The following is a 24,369-nucleotide window of genomic DNA, read 5'->3' on the forward strand; positions in this document are numbered from 1 at the left end:
AGCGGTATTATCAGTCTAAGTGCTATTGCTACCTTGTGGGCTGGGACAGGGTGGCCCCTAGTTAATTCTTGCATGGGAGACCCCCAGGAAACCCACCTGAGAAATCCAAGAAGGGGAGACTGACTTCCTTCTGGGCAGCTGAATTCACCCTGAGCCCCTGGACCTTAAGGAGGGAAAGCTGGACCTGGGAGGGACAAATGGTTCACCGGGAAAAGGAGTCCAAAGGCAGAGCTAGAAATACCATCCTTTTATTTGAGGAAGGAAACACCAGATGGAGCCATGCTGGCCTTTCAAGCCTCTTCCCTGCTGCCCCCACCTGGCTCCCAAGAGGAGGAGGAGGAAGAGGAGGATGGAGGCTGCTGCATGGGGTATTCCAGGAGGCTGGTGGGAGGCAGTCGAAGCGCCTGGGGAACTGAGCCCAGACCAGGTCTCTTCTGATCACAGCCTGCAGGTCAGCCGGCAGCAGCCCCTTCCCTCTCCCTGCAGAGTCTGCCCTGGCTTCCCAGGAACTGTGGGCCCCCAGAGGGAAGGCAGCTACCCCTCCTCCAAGAAAAGGCCCAGTCCTGCTGACCCCCACACAGCCCAGCCTCAGCCCCCTCCCTGCCCGGAACCCACCCCAAGGCCCCCTTCCCCAGGCCCGCGAGCGTCTCCGTCGAGGTCGAGAAGCGGATCTATGCACTTACAACGGCGGTTTAAAGAAAGCCCCCTCCTGCCCCCCCGCCAGAGCCCAGCGCCAGCGCTGGGTCCCCCAAAGCCTCGCGACCCGTCCCGGGGGGCGGCCATCCAAAGAGAGGCCGTGGATCTCCGTGGGGCGGGGTCTCCGCCGGCCCCGGGACAGGCCCGGCCTCCCCCTCCCCTATTGCACAGTCTGCGGCGGGGGGGCGGCTCCCTTGGGCGGCTCGGCGGGCCCCTCCCGGCCCTTCTTGCGCGGCGGCTTCTTGATGGGCGTTTTCTTGGGCGCGGGCTCTGCGGGCGCCGGGGTCGGCTCGGGGCCGCCGCCCGCTGCGGTCTGCTTCTCCCCGCTCTTGGGCTCGTCGGCGGCGGCGTCGGGCCCCAGCAGTTTCTGCAGCGGGGCGGAGGTGGGCAGCAGGGGCTTGCCGGCCTTCTGCCCGGCGGGGGCGGCGCCCGCCTGCTTGCCCTTCTGCGGGGGCGCCGGCTTCTCCCGCTGGGCCGGGAGGGGGCTCATGCCGTTGGGCCGCGCCCCCGCCTCGCCCCGCTGGAGGCTCTGGGTCTTTTCCTTCAGCTGCGCGGCCAGCAGCGTGGCGGCTTCGGAGAAGCCGGGCGGCGCTTTGGGCTGCGCGGGGCTCCGGGGCGCCTCGGCCGGCCGCCTCTCCGCCGCCGGGCCCCCCATCCTCTTGACCGCGGCGTGCAGGGCGCCGTTGAGGTTCTCCGCGGGCTCCGGCCCGGTCCGGCTCCGCTGCCTGGCCTGAGCGGGGCAGGGCGGGCCCTCGGGGCTGCCGGGCTCCTGCGGGGGCTTGGGGGCCCTCTCCTTGGCCCTCGCCGCCTCGCCGGGGCTCCTCTTGCGCTTGGAGGGGCCGGGCCGGCGCTCCGCTTGCAGCTCGCCCGCGGCCGGCAGGGAGTTGCTCTGGGCCGCGTTGTACTTGTGGTGGATCCAGGAGACTTTGGGCTTGGTGGAGGGGTCCGGCGGGGGCGGCTTGGCCCGCTCCGGGGACGGGGGCTTGGCCGCCGGGGCCGCCTCCTCCTCCTCCTCCCGGGACTGCTTGGAGAGGCGCGCGATGCGGGCGTAGAGCGCGCCGCTGACCGAGCCGGAGCCGCAGGAAGAGCGCTCGCTGTCCGAGGACTTGAGCAGGGGCGCCTCGCCGCCGTCTGCCGGGCCCGGGGGGCTCTCCTTCAGGACGGTGTACTCGCCCGCCTCCTCCGCCGCCGCCGCCGCCGCCGCCGCGGCCGCCACCGCCGGGCCCTTGCGCAGCGGCTGCGGGGCCTTCTCCAGGGTGCTGCTCGGGGCCGAGGCGCGCTCCTTGTGGTCGCTCTCTGCGGAGGGAAGGGAGGGAGAGCCGTCAGGGGAGCGGGTGTGTGTGTGAGAGAGATCAAGGCAGCTGCAAAGAAGCAGCGAAAAAAACGTCCCTTTCTAGAACGTCCCCATTTCTATAGGCAACGTAATCTCTCTCTCTCTCTCTCTCTCTCACACACACACACACATACACACCCCACTTCATCCACCCATCCCCAAAATTGCTCCCCTCCAAGCCTTTGTCTGTTTTTTAACAAAGAACTAAAAAAGACGTCGAGACTCTCTAGCCCTAACCCTCCATAGCTGAGTCACGCCCAGCTGATCAATGGAGACAGCTGAGTCCTTTTGGTCACCACACTATGAAAAAGAGGTTGAGACTCTAGAATATGTGCAGGGAAGAGCAACCAGGAGGATGCGGGGACTGGAGGCAAAAACATGCGATGAACGGATGCAGGAACTGGGCATGGCTGGTCTAGTGAAGAGAAGACTAGGGGAGACAGGAGAGCATCTTCCAATATTTGAGGGGCTGCCACAGAGAGGAGGAGGAAGGGGTCAAGCTGTTTTCCAAAACACCAAAGGCCAGAAAAGGGATAGAAACCGATCAAGGAGAGATTCAACCTGGAAATAAGGAGATATTTTCTGACAGAACAATCATCCCATGGAACAGAAGTTGCCTTCAGAAGTTGTGGAGTTTCATCCAGAAGAGACTGGGCTGCCATCTGTCAGAAATATTGTAAGGTCTGCTTGGGCAGGGGGTTGGACTGGATGACCTACAAGGTCCCTTCCAACTCTGTTAATCTGTTAATCTTTTCAGGAGGCATCGCAAAAGACCTATTGTCAGAATGCTGCAGCAGCAGAGAAAAGCCTTAGAAAATACACTGCTAGCTTTCCTAAGAATTTCAGCTCCCTTCGAGGACAACCTCCTGAGAAACGAAATCTGAAAATTCTCCAGCAATCCTTGGAGATTGCTCGCCACTGGGCTTCCTCCTTCTAGCCCTGGGAGAACTGTTCACACCAAGCGAGTGTGACAGAGCAACCTACACGAAAGGAGGGATTTGTGTCCAACATGCTTTTTAAGCACTGAGTGTACAGAATACAGTCTGTGCTCAGGATGGGATTTTATTTCATTTTACAACAAGGAAAGAGAAGTTCCTTTCAGCTGTTACTTAATGACCGATGTTCAAATGATTGGCATGTAGCTTAGGGTGAAGCTGTGGCCCAGGCAGAATTTAAAAATGTATGAGCAGGGCTGCTTCCTTCCTTTTAGCAAGGGGAAGTCCTTGGAAGCTGAGGTATCCCAGCAGGATGGAGGGAGAAGCAAGAATATGGGCCCACCTGGGCAGCCAAAGGCCTCCCCCCCCCCCATCCTATATGTGCTGGGAGGGCTGCACTCAGATTTTTCTGACTTCCCCCAGATGCAGATGCACTGTCTCCAAATTTAGGGTTAGGGTGCAAAAAGCTGCAGACCACTTGGTTTCACCCTGGATTGTTGTGGAGGAACATGGGCCAGTCCTGGAGGCTGGGGAAGGCTCTGACAAGGGCTCTGCCTCAGAGGCAGAGATGGGGCCAGGGCCGCCCGTCAGTTATCAGCTGCCTTTGAAGTTAGAGATCAGTGGGGCAGAAGAACAGCTGGAGCCTGTTTCCAATGTGCGCGTGCACAGAGCTGCCAGGAGAAGGGAACAGCTAAGGAACAAGGTTCTACTTGGGAGTAAAGGCTCAGGTGGACGCTGAATGGCCCTCCCCTAGGGAATAAAGAGGAGCGAAAGAGGACTGAGGTTTTGCAGGAGACAACTAGTTCAATTCATTAGGGTGAACATCTGTTTCTGACTTCTTGCCAAGTAATTGCTGTTACAGCATGGCATTTGGAAGCTATCAGCCTGGCAACTCTCCAAGTCTGATCAAGGTCTGTAGTTGTGAAAACTCTTGCAAGACTGTTTGCTGGGACTTTGCTGGAGAGGAATTCCCTTTAATCTAAATAAAAGGGGTTTTATCGGGACGGGGAGTCGGCTTCATGGTCTTGGGAAGCCTCAGTCAGAACATGGATGTCACAAAGACTCACACACAACCTCATCCTTTCCTACCACCCAGGGATGCTCTTCAGGCCAATAGGTCCTGCGTCAAGGAAGCAGAAAGAAACTCCTTTTATTTGTATAGTGTGATGGTGAAAGGTTTTAGGACTTTGTTTTTTTAAAAAAGATGGAATTGGTATGCAAAATTTGAGACAAAATTAAACAGTCTCAACTGAGTTCATGATGCTGAGCAGACTTTTAGTGGGTTTTTAAAAAAAAATCAAGATTAGCAAACTTTTTTTCCCCCAATATTGAGTCTGAGTCAGCTACACATTTCCCTAAAGAGCCCTCCTGACTGTTACAGCTGAAGGCATAATCCTTCTCCCAACTCCGGTGCCAAATTGGAGGCCGCTAGATTATGATTTTTTGGAAGGGAGTTTTTGTTGTTGTTGAGAAATATGTGTGGCTTTTTGTACCAAAAGCATTTGGGGAGGTTTGGAGTTTCTTCACTCACGGATATCATGCATATTTGCCCAATAGAGTTAACTCTGTTATTACATTAACTCGTTACTTGGAAGGACACAATAGGCCTTTGTTTTTTAAAAAAGCTAACCGAACGCTCCAGTCACATGACACCGTAAGCCAGAAGACCAACAAGCCAACTACAAACTAACCAGGGTTAGCATAGGAAATGGTGTATTGGTGGGGACAGCCCATTTCGAGAGGAACCCAGCAGCTCTTAAAGCCGAGGGAGCGGCTGGCTGTCATGCCAGGATCCGAAAGTGAGTTTGAAGGGTGCGTGTATTTGTGTTTGTTTGTCTTTTGTACGCTGGCTGGAAACCAGGGAAGGGAAGACACCCCTGAGGCAAGGAGTTGCGACAGCGAGCTGGGGCAGGGGTGAGATTCAACTGGTGTAACAACCGGATCGGTCAGCGTGCGCTTTACATGTGCGCGGAGCGTTTGCTACTGACCTTCTCCAGCAATCCCTGTGTGTTAAACAGCTGACGTGCGGTAGGTGAGCCCAACAGCTGATTGTCAGAGCAAACTGAACTGGTTCACTCCCAGCTGATCCTCGGAACTACCGGTTCACTCGAACCAGGCTGAACTGGTAGAATCCCATCCCTGAGCTGGGGTCAACTAGAGCAAGGGTCTCCAACTTTAAGAGTTGTGGACGTCAACTCTCAGAGTTGCTGGCTGAAGAACTCTGGGAGTTGATGTCCACAAGTCTTAAAGTTGCCAGGGTTGGAGACCCCTGAACTAGAGAGTGAGGGAAGCAGAGTTGGAGAGGGAAAATTTCTTCCCACAGAGAGGGGACTCTTTTCCTGGTCACACGTAGCCCTCCGACATGTGCCAAAGCAGTCCTAGGGGTTTCGTCTTGTGCGAAGCGAGCCTCCATGACTGCAGGAGTTAATTTCCACTGGTAGGAACATCTTCTGTCTGTTAATTATGGTGTTTCTTTTTCTCTCAAAGTCAGGCATGTGTGGCCCAAGAATTCTTTAAGCATTACAGGCCCCTTTGTGAAAAGCCTGTTATTTGCTACAAAAGGGTTGCGGTGGAGCTGGGATTGAGTCAAATTCCTCGGCTCCATAGTGGTTGCCAAAATAACAGGACAGGAGAGGAGAAATTAGGAGCTCAGATCCTATGAGAAGCTCTGACTGAGGGCCGGCCATCCAAAGGCAGAATTATTGTGGCCCGCCAGTGGCCAGAAGAGCTGGCGGCAGACTCGGATAGTGAGGAGGTTGGGGAGGAACATGGGCCAGACCTGGAGTCTGGGGAAGGCTCTGACGAGGGCTCTGTGTTGGAGGCAGAGATGGGGCCAGGGCCGTCCGACAGTTATCAGCTGACTTCGGAGTCGGAGATCAGTGGGGCAGAAGAACAGCTGGAGCCTGTTCCCAATGTGTGCAAATGCAGAGCTGCCAGAAGAAGGGAACCGTTAAGGAACGAGGGCCGATTTGGGAGTAAGGGCTTTGGTGGATGGTGAATGGCCCCTCCCACAGGGAATAAAGAGGAGGGAAAGGGGAGTGGGGTTTCCAGGAGACAATTAGTTCGTTTAATTAGGGTGAAGTTTTGTTTGGGACTCCCTGCCAAGTATTTTCTGCTACAGCGTTGCGCTTGGAAGCTACCGGCCTGGCAGCTCTCCAAGCCTGATAAGGTCTGTGGTTGTAAATTCACCCTTGAAAGACTGTTTGCTGGGACTTTGCTGGATGTGAATGACAGGAATTCACATTAGCCTATTAAAAAGGGGTTTTGTCGGGCCGAGGAATCTGCTTCGGGATTTCGTGAAGTCAGAACAAGAATGGGGACTCCGGCCCGCTTTGCTGTCACCACAGGTTCACCCCTTTTAATTCCAGAGAATTCCAGCATGCTTATCAGTATCCTAGTCCTCAGTTTTGCAAAGGAAAAACCACCTGGAGAGGCTTTAGCCGCCAAAGTGAGAGGCAACGATGACACCCACATCATCATCAGGGATATGAGAAAGTTCACACTTGCGTTGCAGAACCCCCCCACAGTCATGGCATCAACACTCAGACTCATGACTTTGGCGGTGTCCTGGGATCACATGTGATCCCCTTTTACGACCTTTGGACCAGCAAAGTCCATGGGGAATCTGGATTCACTTAACAACGGTGTGACTAATTTGACAATGGCAGTGATTCACTTAACAACAGCGGCAAGAAAAGTTGTAAAATGCGGCAAAACTCACTTTACAAATGTCGCTTTAGCAACAGAAACTTGGGGTCGTTGTTCCTTTTATCCCCGATTTCTCAAGAGTGATACATTATTCAAGAAACAGGTTTTGGCGGAAGTCTCAATCCAGCCCTTGGCAATTCTGAGGTTCGAGGGACATTTTGCCACATCAAAATCTTGAATTCAGGATGCTTAGCCCAGCCCACCTGTTCTCCAAAGCTGGGCTTCCCAAACTTGGCAACCTTAAGACTTGTGGACTTCAACCCCCAGAATTTCTCAGCCAGCCATGCTGACTGGGGAATTCTGGGAGTTGAAGTCCACAAGCCTCGAAGTTGCCAAGGTTGGAGAGCCCTACTCTAAAGGGCTAATTCTCTTGTGAGCTGGGAATTTTAGCCACAGATATTATCCTCTCCCAATATGAGCAATGCGCAGCCGATATGATTGGCAGGATCCTTGCCAAAATTGACAGTGGTCTTCTCCAATGCCTGGTGGATGAGACTAGAGGCCCTCAGGAGGAGCCGAGTCATGGGAGTTGCTTTGCACCTGGGCCTTCCTTGTTTTTTCCCTTTGGTTTACAGATTTACAGATTAACAGAGTTGGAAGGGACCTTGTAGGTCATCCAGTCCAACCCTCCTACCCAAGCAGGAGACCCTATACCATTTCTGACAGAGAGCAGTCCAATCTCTTCTGGAAAGCCTCCAGGGATGAAGCTCCTACAACTTCTGTTACTTGGGTTGATTGCTCTCACGGTCAGAAAATTCCTCCTTATTCCTAGGTTGAATCTCTCCTTGTTCAGTTTCCATCCATTATTCCTTATCTGGCCTTTGGGTGCCTTGGAAAATAGCTTGACCCCCTCCTCCTCCTCTCTGGGGCAGCCCCTCAGATATTGGAAGGCTGCTCTCCTGTCTCCCCTGGTCCTTCTCTTCCCTAGACGAGCCATGACCAGTTCCTGAAACTGCTCATCGTATGTTTTAGCCTCCAATCCCCTAATCACCTGATTGTTCTTCTCTGCACTCGTTCTAGAGTCTCAACATCTTTTTTATAGTGTGGTGCTCAAAATTGGATGCAGGATTCTAGGTGTGGCCTTACTAAGGCTTTATAGAGTGGTATCAGTACCTCCCCTGATCTTGATTGTATCCCTGAGTTATTCTGAGTTTGATTTTTTTAAAGGTATTGAAAAATATGGCTTGAAGCTCAACACCTCAAAAAACAAGATGTTGGTTTAATTTGAAACCTGTTTAATTTACCCACTGAAATAAGGACAAGAAAGCTCCGACTGCATCCTTCCCAGTGAAAGAGTTCTTCTGCAGTCCGGATCTGGGCCTGAGACTGAAAATCAGGCTTGTCAGGTGCTCCATCTTTTCTACCCTGCTCTACGGAGGGGAGAGTTGGTCTCTGTCAGAAAGCCCCCCGAAGGGGTGAGAAGTGTTTGCAACGTGGATTTACAGGAGGTTGTTACGTACAAGTTGGGCTGACAAAATCAGAAACGAGGAGGTGATAAGCTGCCTGGGAAAGCCAAGGGGAATCATCAAGACCATTAAAAAGCTCAAGTTAAGACTATTTCGGACATGTGATGCAACACCCAGAAAAATAGGGCGTCCTTCACTTAATCCTCCAGGGAAAAATGGATGGCAAATGAGGTCCAGGCAGAAGAAGAAGATCAGGGCTTCAAAATCTAAGGGACAAAAACTCAGCAGCCCTTTTTCATGCAGCTGTTGATAAAAATAGGATCGCCAGCACAATTGCCAATGTCCGATGACGGGTAGGGCACAAGAAGAAGAAGAAGAAGAAGAAGAAGAAGAAGAAGAAGAAGAAGAAGAAGAAGAAGAAGAAGAAGAAGAAGAAGAAGAAGAAGAAGAAGAAGAAGAAAGAAGAAGAAGAAGAAGAAGAAGAAGAAGAAGAAGAAGAAGAAGAAGAAGAAGAAGAAGAAGAAGAAGAAGAAGAAGAAGAAGAAGAAGAAGAAGAAGAAGAAGAAGGAGGGTATTTTGACTGCATTTGGGGCATTCATTATTAGACAGCAGTGGCCCAACCTTGGCATTTTGTTCCCAGCAACGTGTGTGTGTATGTGTGTGTGTACACTCTAACAGACATTTTTGTTATCCCAACTTTTCCTAGTAACCAGGCAAGGAAACGATACCCTTTTTGGACTAATCTCAGCTCTTGAGAGCCACCGACTCTCCCTTTCGGTGGCCAGATCTGAGCTCTCTCAAGGAACGCCTTGCGTGATCGGAGTCTGGCCTGTGCCAGGAGTATCACTGACCTTCGTGGGGCACGCAGTAGACGGGTCCTTCGTCCGTGGTGTCGAAGGAAGAGAAGGAGCCCCTGGATGACCAAGAGGGTGATGGCTGATCGACCACAGAAGGAGGTTCAATGAAGCTGCAGTTCAGGGTGTTCTCCAAGTCATGATGAGCCACTACAAGGTGCAAAGAGGGAGGAGAAGGGAGGTCCAATCAATCAATCAATCAATCAATCAATCAATCAATCAATCGGTATAGAGCTGGGATGACACGATAGTTGTCTTATCTCAAAGCTGCTTTTTCAAGAGGCAACTGGACCTTCTGGTTTTCTTTGAAGACATTGGACAGAGAGGACTGCTGGTTTGAAGGAAGGGTCAAAGAGGCAACAAAACGGAACAGCCTTCTCTCAACAGAGGGAAGTCAACTCAAAATATTTGTATGGTCTTTTGAGAGTTGCCAGCAGAAAAAGGAGGGGGGAAAGGGGTTTGAAAGAGCAGTGTGACAGCTTGGAAATTACAAGTGCATTCCATAAATGTTTTCAAAGATAGTAACTAGGTGACTGAAGTTTCTGCCATGCAAAATTCTAACTGGAGAACGCGATTGATGACTCTGGGCTATGGACGTGTCCCATTGGAGGATATGAATTACGATACACCCAGGGGGTGGAGGAAAACCAGGGTCAAGGGTGACAGTGAATGATGTACCTCAGAGTTGGCTGCACCCAGGCAGGGCCAGACATGCTAACTCCCAATAAATCCTTTTTAAGTTTTGGAAGTTTGCTTAGAGACTCATGATTTAATTGGGGTTAAGTGCCAGAATCCTGACAGCGGGAGAGACAGGACATCATCTATTTCCAGTCTCCAATACAATCCTTTCAACAGTTCCAAGAAGGCTTTGCACCACTCAGGTCACCTGGTGAGGACACAGATAAACCTCCAGGTGACTTTAACGATGGAAAGGATGCAAATGACCAGCTGTCTGCAAGGAGTATAAATCCTTCTATTCCTCACCCTCCAGTCAGAGTTGAAGAAGCTTCTTGGATGAGAAGTGAAACATCCTCAAATTAAATACAAGAAAGTCCAGTTGCCTCCTGAAAAGGCACCTTTGGGGCAACCTAGATTATAGGGAATCTCTACAGACTTTTAGCCATACAATTTGGGATGAACCCCCTTCGAATGATGTGGGAGGAGGAATGGATTTCCAGAGGGGGAAATAATTGCAGACTACAGGAACCATTTGCACCACTCAGGTGACCCTGAGGACACTGATAAGCCTCCAAGTGGCCTCAACAACCCTCCAAAAGCATGCAAATGTCCAGCTGTCTGCAAGGAGTATAAATCCTTCCATTCCCCACCATCCAGTCAGAGCTACAGAAGTTTCCTGGATGAGAAGCAAAATGTCTTCAAAGGAAATCCAGAAAATCCAGTTGCCTCCTGAAAAAAAAGCACCTTTGGGACAACAATGACCTGGAGGACGGAGAATCTCCATAGATATATGGTTGTCTTGTTTATTTATTAATTTAATTTAATTTAAAAAAATTATTTAACATTTATGCAATTAAAAACAAACAAATAAACACACACACACACACACACACACACACACATACATTCTACAGCACACATTGAGCAATGGTTACATTTGTATTTTTCGATCATTGATGTATTCTACCTTGTTACAATAACTTCATCCTTTTAATGTTTTTAATTCTCTATAAGCTTTGTAATTAGTTGCACGTCTCCCCATTTTCAATATCTTGTCCCATTATCAGATGTTACCTTTTCTCCGACCAATCATACCAGATACTCCATATTTTGTTGTCCTAGTTGGCAAGGAAAGATCCAACCGAGAACTGAGGAGAAATTTCCTGACACTGAGAACAATTCACCAGTGGAATGGTTCACCTCCAGAAGTTGTGGGTCCTCCAACTCTGGAGGTTGGGAAGAAGAGACTGGACAAAAGGCTGCATTCCCTATGGAGCATTATGCAAAGACCAGACTCTCAGGGGCAAAGGGTCCTTTGGAAATATCTTTGGGTATCCTGTTTCCACAAAAATATGACCTATGAAATATGAAAGTAAGTCCTAGCTTGATTTTTATATGTGTGCCCAATATAAGCCCTAATTAAGATCCCGCCCACTACAGAGGTGGGGGTGGGGAGGTGGAGCTGCCCTACTACTCGCCTTTGGACAGTTCTAGCCAGGCCTCGCACACTCTGACACCTGCCTTGCCAGCCCATTTCTTCTGCAGCCGGCAAGGCTTTCCTGAAGGCCTCTGGAGCCGATAACAAAGCTCTGGATCGATCCGGAGCTGTTATCGGCTGCAGAGGCCTTCAGGAAAACCTTGCGGGCCGCAGAAGAAGTTCCTGTAGGCCTCTGACAGCAAAAAGGAAGCCGGGGGCGATGTGCGCAAGTGAGGTTAGTCAGTGGATGACATCCCCTGAAAATAAGACCTGGTGCCTTTTCTTGGTGGCAAAAGAATAATAAAGCAAGGACTTATTTTTGGAGAAACACGGTAACTTCTGTTGGGAACATTTCAAGTGGCCAACGAAGCCCGGGAAAAGATACAACTGCTTTAAAGGGGTTTGGAGTCAGATCTTTTGCCCAGGCTTTGCGCCGCTCCGACAGCGATGTGCCAGGCATGCCCAACAGAAGGGCCTCTGTGCGCAGCAAACCTCGGAGGGGAAGCTGTGTTTCTGATGCCTTCAGACCTCTGGTCCTGGGTGAGTCACCGCTAAATAAATCATGCTGAGAGAGGCCGAAGAAGGCTTTCCTGTGGGCCTCTCCCCTTCCCTGACCGAGTGTTTGTTCTGCCACGATCCCCGGCCTCGTGTGATTCTTAGAGGGGGCAGCCTCGGCGGGGGCTTTGCAGCTCTGGGCCCCCCCCACCTGAGTGGGAAGGCAGGAGAAGGCAAAGGCTGCAGGAACCGGTATAATTGCCTTTGGTGCTTCCTAGCTGAACTCTGTTCAATTAGGGGCTGCAGCCCAGGGTTAGCCCTGATGTTCTCTCCTGCTTAGTGCTCATTCATCATCGTCAGGGAGGTGTCAACAGATGACATATGTGAATCCTGCAGCAGTCTAGCAGGGGCTGGTTGGAAATCGTGTGTGTGTGTGTGTGTGTGTCTGTAAGATATAATGTAAAATAGTGAGCTGCCAAAACCAGCCTCGCAACGTCTCAGCAAATGTTCAGGAAGCTGTTGTGGCCCATCAATGGCCAGGGGAGCTGGCAGCAGACTCGGACAGTGAGGAGGCTGAGGAGGAACCTGGGCCAGTCCTGGAGGCTGGGGAAGGCTCTGACAAGGGCTCTGCCTCTGAGGCAGAGGTGGAGCCAAGGCCATCCCACAGTTATCAGCTGCCTTCGGAATTGGAGATCAGTGGGGCAGAAGAACAGCTGGAGCCTGTTCCTGATGTGTGCACATGCACAGAGCTGCCAGGAGAAGGGAACAGCTAAGGAACAAGGTTCTACTTGGGAGTAAAGGCTCAGGTGGACACTGAATGGCCCCTCCCCTAGGGAATAAGGAGGAGCGAAAGGGGAGTGGGGTTTGCAGGAGACAATTAGTTCAATTTGTTAGGGTGAAGATGTGTTCCTGACTTCTTGCCAAGTAATTGTTGCTACAGTGTGGCGTTAGGAAGATATCGGCCTGGCAACTCTCCAAGCCTGATAAAAGTCTGTAATTGTGAAATCTCATGAAAGGCTGTTGGCCGGGACTTTGCTGGAGAGGAATTCCCTTGAACCTAAATAAAAGGGGTTTCATGATCTTGGGAAGCCCAGAAGCTTGAGAATTGAGATAGTCCTCGACTTATAAGCCCAACTGAGGCCAGTACTGGAGGGTAAGGAAAGTTTGTGTCTTGCACTCTTGGCCAAGACAGGAGAAGCCTTGGAAAGGCTCCCAAGTCTCGTCTTTGCCAGGCTGCCTCTTCCAGTTCCCCCGAGCCCCCTTCACACCACCCCAGATCTGCCGCCTGTCCTGCCCTACCTTTTCCATTTCCCTGGAATCTTTCTTAAATCTGATTCCAGATCTGGACACAGGACTCAAAGCAGAGTTGGATAATTCAGATGAAATGGAATTGTGGGGTTTCCCCCCCTCTCCTAGTGATGCTATCTAAAATTGCACTTGCTGATAAATAGTGCAACTATATCAAGTTCCCAGCCTTGCAAGAATTGGCTCGGATCTTGAGCTCTTTTCACACAAAGCCCAGGACTTTTCCAGTGAACCTGAAAACTTTTCCTTGAAGGAAGAAGAAAAAAAACCCCAACAACCTTGGATTTGTCTCTCTTCCCTTCCGTTGTTTGGAGCCCAAGTCTCTGAACTATTAGCATGATTCTGCATCTTGTTTTTATTTTACAGAGTATTTTGCTCCAGGCCAGAGCCAGGAGGCAAAGACAGTAATGGAGGGGAAGGGGGCAGACAGAGCTCTTGGCCCGCTAGAATCCTGCCTGGATCCAAGGGTGCCATCCTTCCTTTTCGGAATGACACTAAGAATGGATATGGCTTGGAAGGGGGAGGGAGGAAGGAAGGAAGGAAGGAAGGAAGGAAGGAAGGAAGGAAGGAAGGAAGGAAGGAAAGAGGGAGGGAAGGGGGTGCAAAGGAAGGAAGGAATCGGAGGAAAGGGAAGGAAGGAAGAAAGGAAGGAAGGAAAAAGAGGGAGAGAGGGAAGGAAGGAAAGAAAGAAGGAAGGAAAGAAAGGAAGACCCAGGATGTGGCACAAAGGCAACCCAGTCCAATAAGCAAGAAGAGTCCCTTCATTATCTCCAACTTTTCCCCCAATGTCCAGGTTACCTTCGGCTGGAGAAAAACTCTCCCAGGAAAAACCTTTAACTGTAGAAAATTCAGTCCAAAACAAGGTACATACAGACTGTAACTAAAAATCCAAACAAACCAAGCTGCAGTAATTAACTTGACAGGGCAGGAGAAGGACTTGCAGACTTGAAAGCTCAGCAAAACTCACACAGTTGGGAAGATACCAGGAACCCAGATAAGCTTTGACAAAACAAGATAATACATGATTTTTTCCAACAAATTGCTGTGCACAAACTCTCATTTTAAACACTGTGTTCCCAGCTGCAGCTAATGAAGGGAATCAGGGCCCTCTCTTCCCCCGTAAGCCAGGCAACCCACTTTGCTCCCTTCTCTGTTCCTCCCTGCGTGCCCTAGGATGAAGAGGGGGTGGGCCTGGGTCTTCCTCTGAATTCCCTCTCCCTTGTTCTACCTCTTCTTCCCTGTTCTGCCCAGCCAGACTTGGCCCTTCCCCAGTTTCCTCCACAGCCACTGGAGCCACACTCCCACTCCCTGTCAGCTGTTCGGCCTTCCCCTCCGAATCAGATTCCGAGAGGGGCATGACAACTACAGTCAGTACATGCAAAATCAAACATACATTCCTTCTATTATATTGATCTGACAAATTGGTTGTACCTCTCTTTATCAAGCTTCCACCCATTACTTCTTGTCCCGCCCTCCGGTATAAGTCAATATCCTCTTCTCGGTGATAATCCCTCAAGTACTGTACTGGAAGACAGAAGGATCTTCTGATCCTTCTCTTCCGTCAGCTAGACCAGTGATGGTGAACCTTTTTGTTCTGGTGTGCTGAAAGCGTGCGCGTGCTGGCACCAACAATGCAATGCACCCCACCCCCCTGTGCATGTATGCGTAACACCCCCACCCCCTTAACCTGCACTGCGCATGCGCAAGCCTCCAAGCTGATTTTCGGCCCGTTTGAGGACATTTTCGCCCTCCTGGGGGCTTGAGGGAAGCCTCTGCAGCCTTGGGAGGCCGAAAAATGGGCCCGTTTTGACACTTCCGATATTTCCAGAAGGCCCGGTTTTTCGGTCTCCTGAGGCTTCCTTTGAGCCTCCAGGAGGGCAAAAACGGCCTCAAATGGGCTGAAAATCAGCTGGGAGATGCGCACATGCCCAGTGCAGGTAAGTTTGGCTGGGGCTCCCGTGCCCACACAAATGGCTTTAGGTGCCACCTGTGGCACCTGTGCCATAGGTTCGCCATCACAGGGAGAACATACCTACCTACATCCCCCTCAACCCTTTGCCCTATGATTTAGCCTCCAGACCCTTTAATATCATTGTTGCTCTTCCCTGAACACTTTCCGGGATCTATGGCTCCGTAAGCCTTGGGAACACAACTAGCGAGTCTCAACAGCTAGATGGTTCTTGTAAGGTTTCAGTGGCTTCACACCCTGGTTCAACCATGGTTTATTGAATAAATCCCAACTAGCAGGCTTTCCCACAATATTAAAACCCATCTCCCATGGTTTGCAGACTGCAAGAGGCAGGCCCCATTTCAGCTTAGCATGTTGTAGGAACCCAGCTGGCTTGTTTTAATATTTTGCATAGCCTTGAGATGCAGCCACAAAGGAAGTGGATGGTGCTCCTCTTCATTTCCTGGATGGAGCATCTGGGTAGCAGCTGTCAGGAAGCAGGGTCCAAAACTGGCTGGCTCGATGTGGCCAGGCTCCTTTAAATCTTGGGCTGGGGGTGGAAAGGGGGGCTAGCTGGGAGGCTCCATTTCTAAGCAGCCTGCCTCGGATTAGGGGACTGGAGGCTAAAACATACGATGAACGGTTGCAGGACCTGGGCCTGGCTAGTCTAGGGAAGAGAAGAACCAGGGGAGACAGGAGAGCATCTTCCAGTATTTGAGGAGCTGCCACAGAGAGGAGGAGGGGGTCAAGCTGTTTTCCAAGGCAGAAGAAAGAAAGAAAGAAAGAAAGAAAGAAAGAAAGAAAGAAAGAAAGAAAGAAAGAAAGAAAGAAAGAAAGAAAGAAAGAAAGAAAGAAAGAAAGAAAGGAAGAAAAGAAAGGAAGGAAGGAAGGAAGGAAAGAAAGAAAGAAAAGGAAGGAAGGAAGGAAGGAAGGAAGGAAGAGAAAGAAAGAAAGAAAGAAAGAAAGAAAGAAAGAAAGAAAGAAAGAAAGAAAGAAAGAAAGAAAGACATCTGAGCAAACCATGGATGGATAGAAGACATGTCTAGTTTAAGGAAAAGAAGGATGGGGTGACATGATAGCACTCTTAAAATATCTCAGGGCTTGCCACAAAGAAGAGATGTAAAAAAGGTGTTGAGACTCTAGAAAGAGTACAGAGAAGAGCAACCAGAGTGATTAGGGGACTGGAGGCTAAAACATACAACGAACGGTTGCAGGAACTGGGCTTGGCTAGTCTAGGGAAGAGAAGAACCAGGGGAGACAGGAGAGCATCTTCCAGTATTTGAGGAGCTGCCACAGAGAGGAGGAGGGGGGTCAAGCTGTTTTCCAAGGCAGAAGAAAGAAAGAAAGAAAGAAAGAAAGAAAGAAAAGAAAGAAAGAAAGAAAGAAAGAAAGAAAGAAAGAAAGAAAGAAAGAGAGAAAGGAAGGAAGAAAGGAAGGAAGGAAGGAAGGAAAGAAAGAAAGAAAAGGAAGGAAGGAAGGAAGGAAGGAAGGAAGGAAGGAAGAGAAAGAAAGAAAGAAAGAAAGAAAGAAAGAAAGAAAGAAAGAAAGAAAGAAAGACATCTGAGCAAACCATGGATGGATAGAAGACATGTCTAGTTTAAGGAAAAGAAGGATGGGGTGACATGATAGCACTCTTAAAATATCTCAGGGCTTGCCACAAAGAAGAGATGTAAAAAAGGTGTTGAGACTCTAGAAAAAGTACAGAGAAGAGCAACCAGGATGATTAGGGGACTGGAGGCTAAAACATACAACGAACGGTTGCAGGAACTGGGCTTGGCTAGTCTAGGGAAGAGAAGGACCAGGGGAGACAGGAGAGCATCTTCCAGTATTTGAGGAGCTGCCACAGAGAGGAGGAGGGGGTCAAGCTGTTTTCCAAGGCAGAAGAAAGAAAGAAAGAAAGAAAGAAAGAAAGAAAGAAAGAAAGAAAGAAAGAAAGAAAGAAAGAAAGAAAGAAAGAAAGAGAGAAAGGAAGGAAGAAAGGAAGGAAGGAAGGAAAGAAAGAAAGAAAAGGAAGGAAGGAAGGAAGGAAGGAAGGAAGGAAGGAAGGAAGGAAGAAAGAAAGAAAGAAAGAAAGAAAGAAAGAAAGAAAGAAAGAAAGAAAGAAAGAAAGAAAGAAAGAAAGAAAGAAAGAAAGAAAGACATCTGAGCAAACCATGGATGGATAGAAGACATGTCTAGTTTAAGGAAAAGAAGGATGGGGTGACATGATAGCACTCTTAAAATATCTCAGGGCTTGCCACAAAGAAGAGTTGTAAAAAAGGTGTTGAGACTCTAGAAAAAGTACAGAGAAGAGCAACCAGGATGATTAGGGGACTGGAGGCTAAAACATACAACGAACGGTTGCAGGAACTGGGCTTGGCTAGTCTAGGGAAGAGAAGAACCAGGGGAGACAGGAGAGCATCTTCCAGTATTTGAGGAGCTGCCACAGAGAGGAGGAGGGGGTCAAGCTGTTTTCCAAGGCAGAAGAAAGAAAGAAAGAAAGAAAGAAAGAAAGAAAGAAAGAAAGAAAGAAAGAAAGAAAGAAAGAAAGAAAGAAAAAGAAAGAAAGAAAGAAGGAGAGAAAGGAAGGAAGGAAGGAAAGAAAGAAAGAAAAGGAAGGAAGGAAGGAAGGAAGGAAGGAAGGAAGGAAGGAAGGAAGAGAAAGAAAGAAAGAAAGAAAGAAAGAAAGAAAGAAAGAAAGAAAGAAAGAAAGAAAGAAAGAAAGAAAGAAAGAAAGACATCTGAGCAAACCATGGATGGATAGAAGACATGTCTAGTTTAAGGAAAAGAAGGATGGGGTGACATGATAGCACTCTTAAAATATCTCAGGGCTTGCCACAAAGAAGAGTTGTAAAAAAGGTGTTGAGACTCTAGAAAGAGTACAGAGAAGAGCAACCAGAGTGATTAGGGGACTGGAGGCTAAAACATACAACGAACGGTTGCAGGAACTGGGCTTGGCTAGTCTAGGGAAGAGAAGGACCAGGGGAGACAGGAGAGCAGTCTTCCAATATTTGAGGGGCTGCCACAGGGAGGAGGGGGTCAAGCTATTTTCCAAGGCACCCAAAGGCTGGACAAGGAACAATGGATGGAAACTGAACTAGGAGAGATTCAACCTGGAAATAAGGAGGAATTTTCTGACAGTAACAATCCACCAATGGAACAAACGTTGCCTTCAGAAGTTGTGGGAGCTTCATCACTAGAAGCTTTCAAGAAGAGACTGGACTGCCATCTGTCAGACATGGTGTAGGGTCTCCTGCTTGGATGGGGAGGATTGGACTAGATGACCTGCAGGGTCCCTTCCAACTCTGTTAATCTGTAAAGACTTCTGCAATCCGCCTCCTCTTCTGGAGCAGCAGCAAAGAGCCCAACTGCGCACGACGGAGGCCAAGGGGAAAACTCTCGCTGCTATTGTTTATACAAAATCTCCAACCAGCAGTCAACGCCAGGAAGTGCAAACACACAGACCCATTCAGTCCGAGAGTCTCGTTCAGAGAAAGGGCCTCTATCCTATCGAGGGGGGGGGAAGCCGGCCCCAGCATGCTACTGTAAACACAGCTCTGATGATCATTTCAGGAGGAAAACATTCCAGGAACTTTGGCGCTGCAGCTTTCAGGCCTTTTCCCAACTATATTTTCCAGCGAGACTTGGAAAAGGTGAATGAAAATAATAATGACCCAGGTTGCTGAATGCCAAAGGTACAATGATCTGGAATCCGTTCTCACCCTCTGAGGTTCTTTGTTTTTTTACAAAACCCAACTTTGGGTATTAAGATGCATAGTGTCGTCATGCCCCCATCGGAATCTTGGCTATGGAGGAAATTGGGGAAGAGCAAAGTCCGGCTGGGCAGAGCAGGGGAGAGGTAGAACAAGGGAGAGGGAGTTCAGAGGAAGACCCAGGCCCACACCCTCTTCATCCTAGGGCACGCAGGGAAGAACGGAGAAGAGAGCAATGCGGGTTGTGTGGCTTACGGGGGAGGAAAGGGCCCTGATTCCCTTCATTAGCCACACCTGGGAAGGGAGTTTAAAGGAGAGGCAGATGGGAATGACAGTTGTTGAGAACAAATGTTGAGTTTATCTTGTGTTGGCTGGTGTTATCGGAGTTCCTGCCATCCTCCCAACTGGTTTGATTTACTGCCGTGTTACTTCACTTCTGGAACTCCACATCTTGCCTTGCTGGATTTATTACCTTATTTTGCCTTGTTAGATTTATAATTTAAAGTTTTCTGTTTACAACGTTTGGATTGGAATATCTGAAGATTCGTAGGAGAGTTTTTTCTCCAGATCGGATGGTAACTGGGACGTTGGGGGCAAAGTTGGAGCTAATAAAGGGACCCATACTTATTCTCTGGCTGAGTTGTCTTTGTGCCAAGCCCTGGGTCATCACACATTGGAAGGAGGTCGTATGCCCATAAGATAGCCCCTGAACTTGGTAGGATATTTTTTATACCTTCTTCACAGGTATTAGGCACCTCGCCTATCGTCCCTTAGAAGTGCAGCAATGAAGGGACCTGCATATTTGGAACTTACCAAATTTGCAGATGGTACTAAGCTGGCAGGGATAGCTAACACCCTACATCAGGGGTCTCCAACCTTGGCAGCTTTAAGACTTGTGGACTGGCTGAGGAATTCTGGGAGTTGCTAGTCCATAAGTCTTAAAGTTGCCAAGGTTGGAGACCCCTGCCCTAGGTAGACTTGAACACTGGGCCCTATCTGACAAAATGAAATTCAATATAGAGAAAAGTAAAGGCCTACACTTAGGCAAGAAAAACCAAAAGTACACATATAGACTGGGTGAAACCAGGCTCAATAGCAGTAACTGGGAGAGGGATCTTGGAGTCTTAGTGGACAACCAGCCAAATATGAACCAGCAGTGTGCAACAGCAGCCAAAAAACCCAGTGCAATCCTAAATTGCATTAACAGAGGGATACAATTGAGATCAAGGGAGATACTAATAGCATTCTATAAAGCCTTAGTAAGACCACACCTAGAATGCTGCATCCAGTTTTGGTCACCACACTATAAAAAAGATGTTGAGACTCTAGAAAGAGTGCAGAGAAGAGCAACTAGCAGGATTAGGGGACTGGAGACTAAAACATACGATGAACAATGCAATCCTAAATTGCATTAACAGAGGAATACAATCGAGATCAAGGGAGGTACTAATAGCACTCTATAAAGCCTTAGTAAGACCACACCTAGAATACTGCATCCATTGCTAGCAACCTAAAAGACAGACAGATGTCACTGGATGGAAAACATAAACATCGAACTGACATTCTGTTTTGCAGGTGAAGATGGAAGAGTCAGCAAAAGAAACGAAACAAAACAAGAAGAACTGGCACTGGCTATTGTTCAGATCCCAAATTTCTTGTAGAACTGCAACTTAAAACTAAAGAAAACAAAATTATCGGGCCAATCTCTTCACAATATTCCACAGCAGTGGAAACAAATAAACTAGACTTAATGGGTTGGATTCGACAGAGACTTCCTGGACAACTCAGACTGAAAGACCCGCTAGCCCTTAAAGATGAAACATAAAAATAGCTTGGAAGCAAAGAGAGATAAAATGCCAATTTTGTGAAAATAAAAGTGAAAACACAAAGAATCTGTTTCCCAACTAAATGCTAAATTTCAGAAGAGCATAAGAAGAGACAAGGAGATATACATTTTGTATTGCAATGTATATTGTCATGATACATATGGACTAAAGCGATTAAGTATATTAATTGTTAAAAGTATATTAATAATAAGTTAATTATATTAATGGCTGCCACAAAGAAGAGGGGGGGCGTGTCAATGGATAGAAACTGATCAAGGAGAGAAACAACCTGGAATTAAGGAGAAGCTTCCAGACAGATTAACTTAACAACGTGAAGAAAGGTCATAAAATGGGGCAAAACTCACTTAGCAAATGTCTCCCTTAGCAACATAAATGTTGGTCTCAAATCTGGTCGTAAGTTGAGGACTACCGGCATAGACTTCTCACTTGACACCAACAGTGTCTGCTGCATTTCCTCTGATAACGTTCTTATCTTCTTTCCAATAAATAGCTCTGGGGATTTGATCCCTTGGATTAGCTTTTTTCCAGATAGGAGAAAAGCATAAGAGGAATTTTCTGACCGTGAGAACCATCAACCGATGGAACAGAAGTTGCCCTCGGAAGTTGTGGGAGCTTCATCGCTGGAAGCTTTCAAGAAGAGACTGGACTGCCATCTGTCAGAAATGGTGTAGGGTCTCCTGCTTGGACAAGGGGTTGGCCTAGAAGACCTACAAGGTCCCTTCCAACTCTAATATTCTATTCTATTCTATTCTATTCTATTCTATTCTATTCTGTTCTGTTCTGTTCTGTTCTGTTCTGTTCTGTTCTGTTCTATTCTATTCTATTTTATTCTATTCCTTATTTTGTTATATTCTATTCTATTCCTATTCTGTTCTGTTCTATTCTATTTTATTCTATTCCTTATTTTGTTCTATTCTATTCTACTCTATCTATTCTGTTCTGTTCTATTCTATTCTATTCTATTCCTTATTTTGCTCTATTCTATTCTATTCTATTCTATTCTATTCTATTCTATTCTATTCTATTCTACTCTACTCTGCTCTATTCTATTCCCCATTTTGTTCTGTTCTATTCTATTCTATTCTATTCTATTCTATTCTATTCTATTCTATTCTATTCTATTCTATTCTATTCTACTCTACTCTACTCTACTCTACTTTATTCTATTCCCCATTTTGTTCTATTCTATTCTATTCTATTCTATTCTATTCTATTCTATTCTATTCTATTCTATTCTATTCTATTCTATTCTATTCTACTCTACTCTATTCTATTCTTTATTTTGCTGTATTATGTTCTATTAGTTATTTTGATCTATTTTATTCTATTCCTTATTTTGCTCTATCCTATCCTATCCTATCCTATCCTATCCTATCCTAAAGGCTCATGCCGTCAAGGCCACAGCTTTCCCTGTTGTGTGACATAAGTTGTGACAGTCTTTGTTCTATTACAGATACAGAGAAAGCTACAGCTGAACAGTCCCACCATTGCCTGTGAATGCGCTGGAAAAAGACCTTGGAGCCCAAGAATAACAAACATTTTAATAGCTGAAATAAAGCCAGTTGTTCACTGGAAGCACCAGATTAAAGCTTAAATAGTTTGGAGGCGCAATTCAAAGTCAAAAATCAGGCATTGGTGCTTTGGGTGGGGGGGAGGGAATCAAAACTGAAAAAGGGCCCGCCAAAATCAAGAAGGCCATTTTAGACAGATGGGCCTGGTTAAAATGATGTCCCTCGATCATAAAGAGTTTGACTGGCGGCTGCTGCTTGTTGATTTTCAAACGTTCGCTTAAAAGGAGTTTATTTTGCTCTGCAGAAGCAGGAGATCAGGAGCCCCTCTGCAGCCAAAGAGACCATCTGGGTGCCAATAATTTGCTCCCTGTTTTCTTTTGGCTGGAAAGGAGCATCCACCCAGGCAGGGGAGGGGAGGGCGACATTTCCTCCAACCCTGGCTAAGGAGAAATGTCCTGGCGGTAAGAACAGTCGATCCGTGGCATGGCTTCCCTCCAGAAGGGTTGGGCTCCATCACTGGAGGAGGACTGAAGAAGAGTTTGGACAGCCATTTCTCCAGAAGGACGTTAAAATGTAAAGGTTCTTTTACAGATAATCAGAGTTGGAAGGGACTTTGTAGGTCATCTAGTCCAACCCCCTGCCCAAGCAGGAGACCCTACACCATTTCTGACAGATGGCAGTCCAGTCTCCTCTGGAAAGTCTCAAGTGATGATGCTCCTATGGGTTGACTGTTTTCACTGTCAGAAAGTTTATCCTTATTTCCAGGTTAAATCTCTCCTTGTTCATGTATCTTGCCTGAGCAGAGGGTTGGACTAGATGACCTTTGAGATCCTTTCTGACGGTGTCATTGACACAGTTGGGTGTAATCAGGGAGATAGTGGGGGACAGAGGGACCTGCCATCCTGTATCCATGGGCTTCTGGGAACTGGACATGACGTAGCAACTGAACAACAGCACAAAATCCTTTCCAGCCCTATTATTTGTGATTTTATGTGATTTTTACAGAATGTCCCAAAGGTGGACTTTCTTGTTTTTCCTTCTGAAGACGTTTCACTTTTCATCCCAGAAGCTTCTTCAGCTCTGACTGGATGGTGGGGAATGGAAGGATTTATACTCCTTGCAGACAGCTGGTCATTTGCATCCTTTCAGAGGGTCAGTGAGGCCCCTTGGAGGTTTATGTGTGTCCTCAGGGTCACCTGAGTGATCCTGTAGTCTGCAATTTTCTCTCTCTCTGGAAATCCATTCCTCCTCCCACACCGTCTGGAGGGGGCTCATCCCAGAGTTGTATGGCAAAAAGTGCGCAGAGGCTCTCAGTCATCCAGGATATGGTTGCCCCAAAGGGGCTTTTCAAGAGGCAACTGGACTTTCTGGCTTTTTCCTTTGGAAGAAGTTTCGCTTCTCATCCAAGAAGCTTCTTCAGCTTCTCTAGAATTTGTCCCCATCATTAATCAGAACTATTAATCATTGGGACAACGTGTCTCCAGAAGTTATGGGTGCTCCAACACTGGAGGTTTTTAAGAGGAGATTGGACAGCCATTTGTCTGAAATGGTATAGGGTTTCCTGCCTGAGCAGGGGGTTGGACTAGAAGACCTCCAAGGTCCCTTCCAACTCTGTTGTTCTGTTATAAATTCTAAAACTCTCCTTACAGCCGAGAGCGCCATCTCCTTTTCTCCTTGAGTCTCTCCCGTGCAAGAGACTTCCGTCACCTGAGAATCTAGCCAGGTGGCTGGGGTACTTAGTGCCCAAGGGCTGTCCCTGCCCCATTAAATGGGCAGCTCAACTCCCCATCGCTGAACAAAGCATTTCTTGTTCCTGTATGTTGTGAAGATGAATGACCCAGGCTGCCAGACTGCTACAAGAAGCTCCCATCAGAAGGATTGAGGCGAGCTACCAAAGCAAGCCTCACTCCGTGCATTTTCCTTCTCTGCTGGGATCTCACACTTTTTTTTCGGGGGGTGGAGGCAGAATTTACCTCTCCACAAGGCAGTGTTTCTCAAACTTGTGTCAACTCATAAAATAATTCTATTATTTTAGATAATTCTGTCTATAATTCTGTTTAGAATTGCCAACAGAAAGGGAGGGGGGAGCAGTGCGACAGCTTGCAACCGAAAGTGCATTCCATAAATGTTTTCAAAGATAGTAACTAAGTGATCGAAGTTTCTGCTGCACAAAATTCAAACTGAAGAACATGATTGATGACTCTTGGCTATGGATGTCTCCCATTGGAGAATATGAATTATGATACCCCCAGGGGGCGGGGGAAAACCAGGGTCAAAGGTGACAAGGAATGATGTGTCTCAGAGTTGGCTGCACCCAGGCAACGCTGGACATGTTAACTCTCAATAAATCCTTTTCAAGTTTGGCTCGAGACTCATGATTTAAATGGGAGTAACTGTTGGAATCCTGATACCTTGGCAACTTTAAGATGAGTGGACTTCAGCTCCCAGAATTCCACCGCCGACATTCCCCAGGGGAATTCTGGG

General features: G+C 48.0%; 1 protein-coding gene and 1 long non-coding RNA gene across 3 annotated transcripts in view; one reads left to right on the forward strand and one right to left on the reverse strand.

Moving 5' to 3' along the window:
- Positions 1–755: 755 nt before the first annotated feature.
- Positions 756–24,369, reverse strand: part of SCARF2 (scavenger receptor class F member 2) — an 82,780-nt gene continuing 59,166 nt past the window's right edge. Inside the window, exons 9-10 of one of the 2 annotated variants that reach the window (XM_087913581.1) lie at positions 8,930–9,082; positions 756–1,992 (exon numbers count right to left, since the gene is read on the reverse strand). In XM_087913581.1, the coding sequence (XP_087769707.1) occupies positions 857–1,992; positions 8,930–9,082 (1,289 nt within the window). In that variant the 3' untranslated portion in view covers positions 756–856. The remainder of the gene's footprint in view (positions 1,993–8,929; positions 9,083–24,369) is intronic. The other variant, XM_026717069.2, reaches the window with a different exon arrangement.
- On the forward strand, positions 4,317–24,248 carry LOC148124657 (uncharacterized). Its single transcript, XR_015739650.1, has 3 exons — positions 4,317–4,763; positions 10,733–10,982; positions 21,828–24,248. It is a non-coding gene; the product is annotated as an uncharacterized LOC148124657 (long non-coding RNA).

Source organism: Pseudonaja textilis, chromosome 15 (genome assembly GCF_049901715.1).
Source record: "Pseudonaja textilis isolate UNSWEBS1 chromosome 15, rPseTex1.2, whole genome shotgun sequence".
Taxonomy (NCBI): Eukaryota; Metazoa; Chordata; class Lepidosauria; order Squamata; family Elapidae; genus Pseudonaja; species Pseudonaja textilis.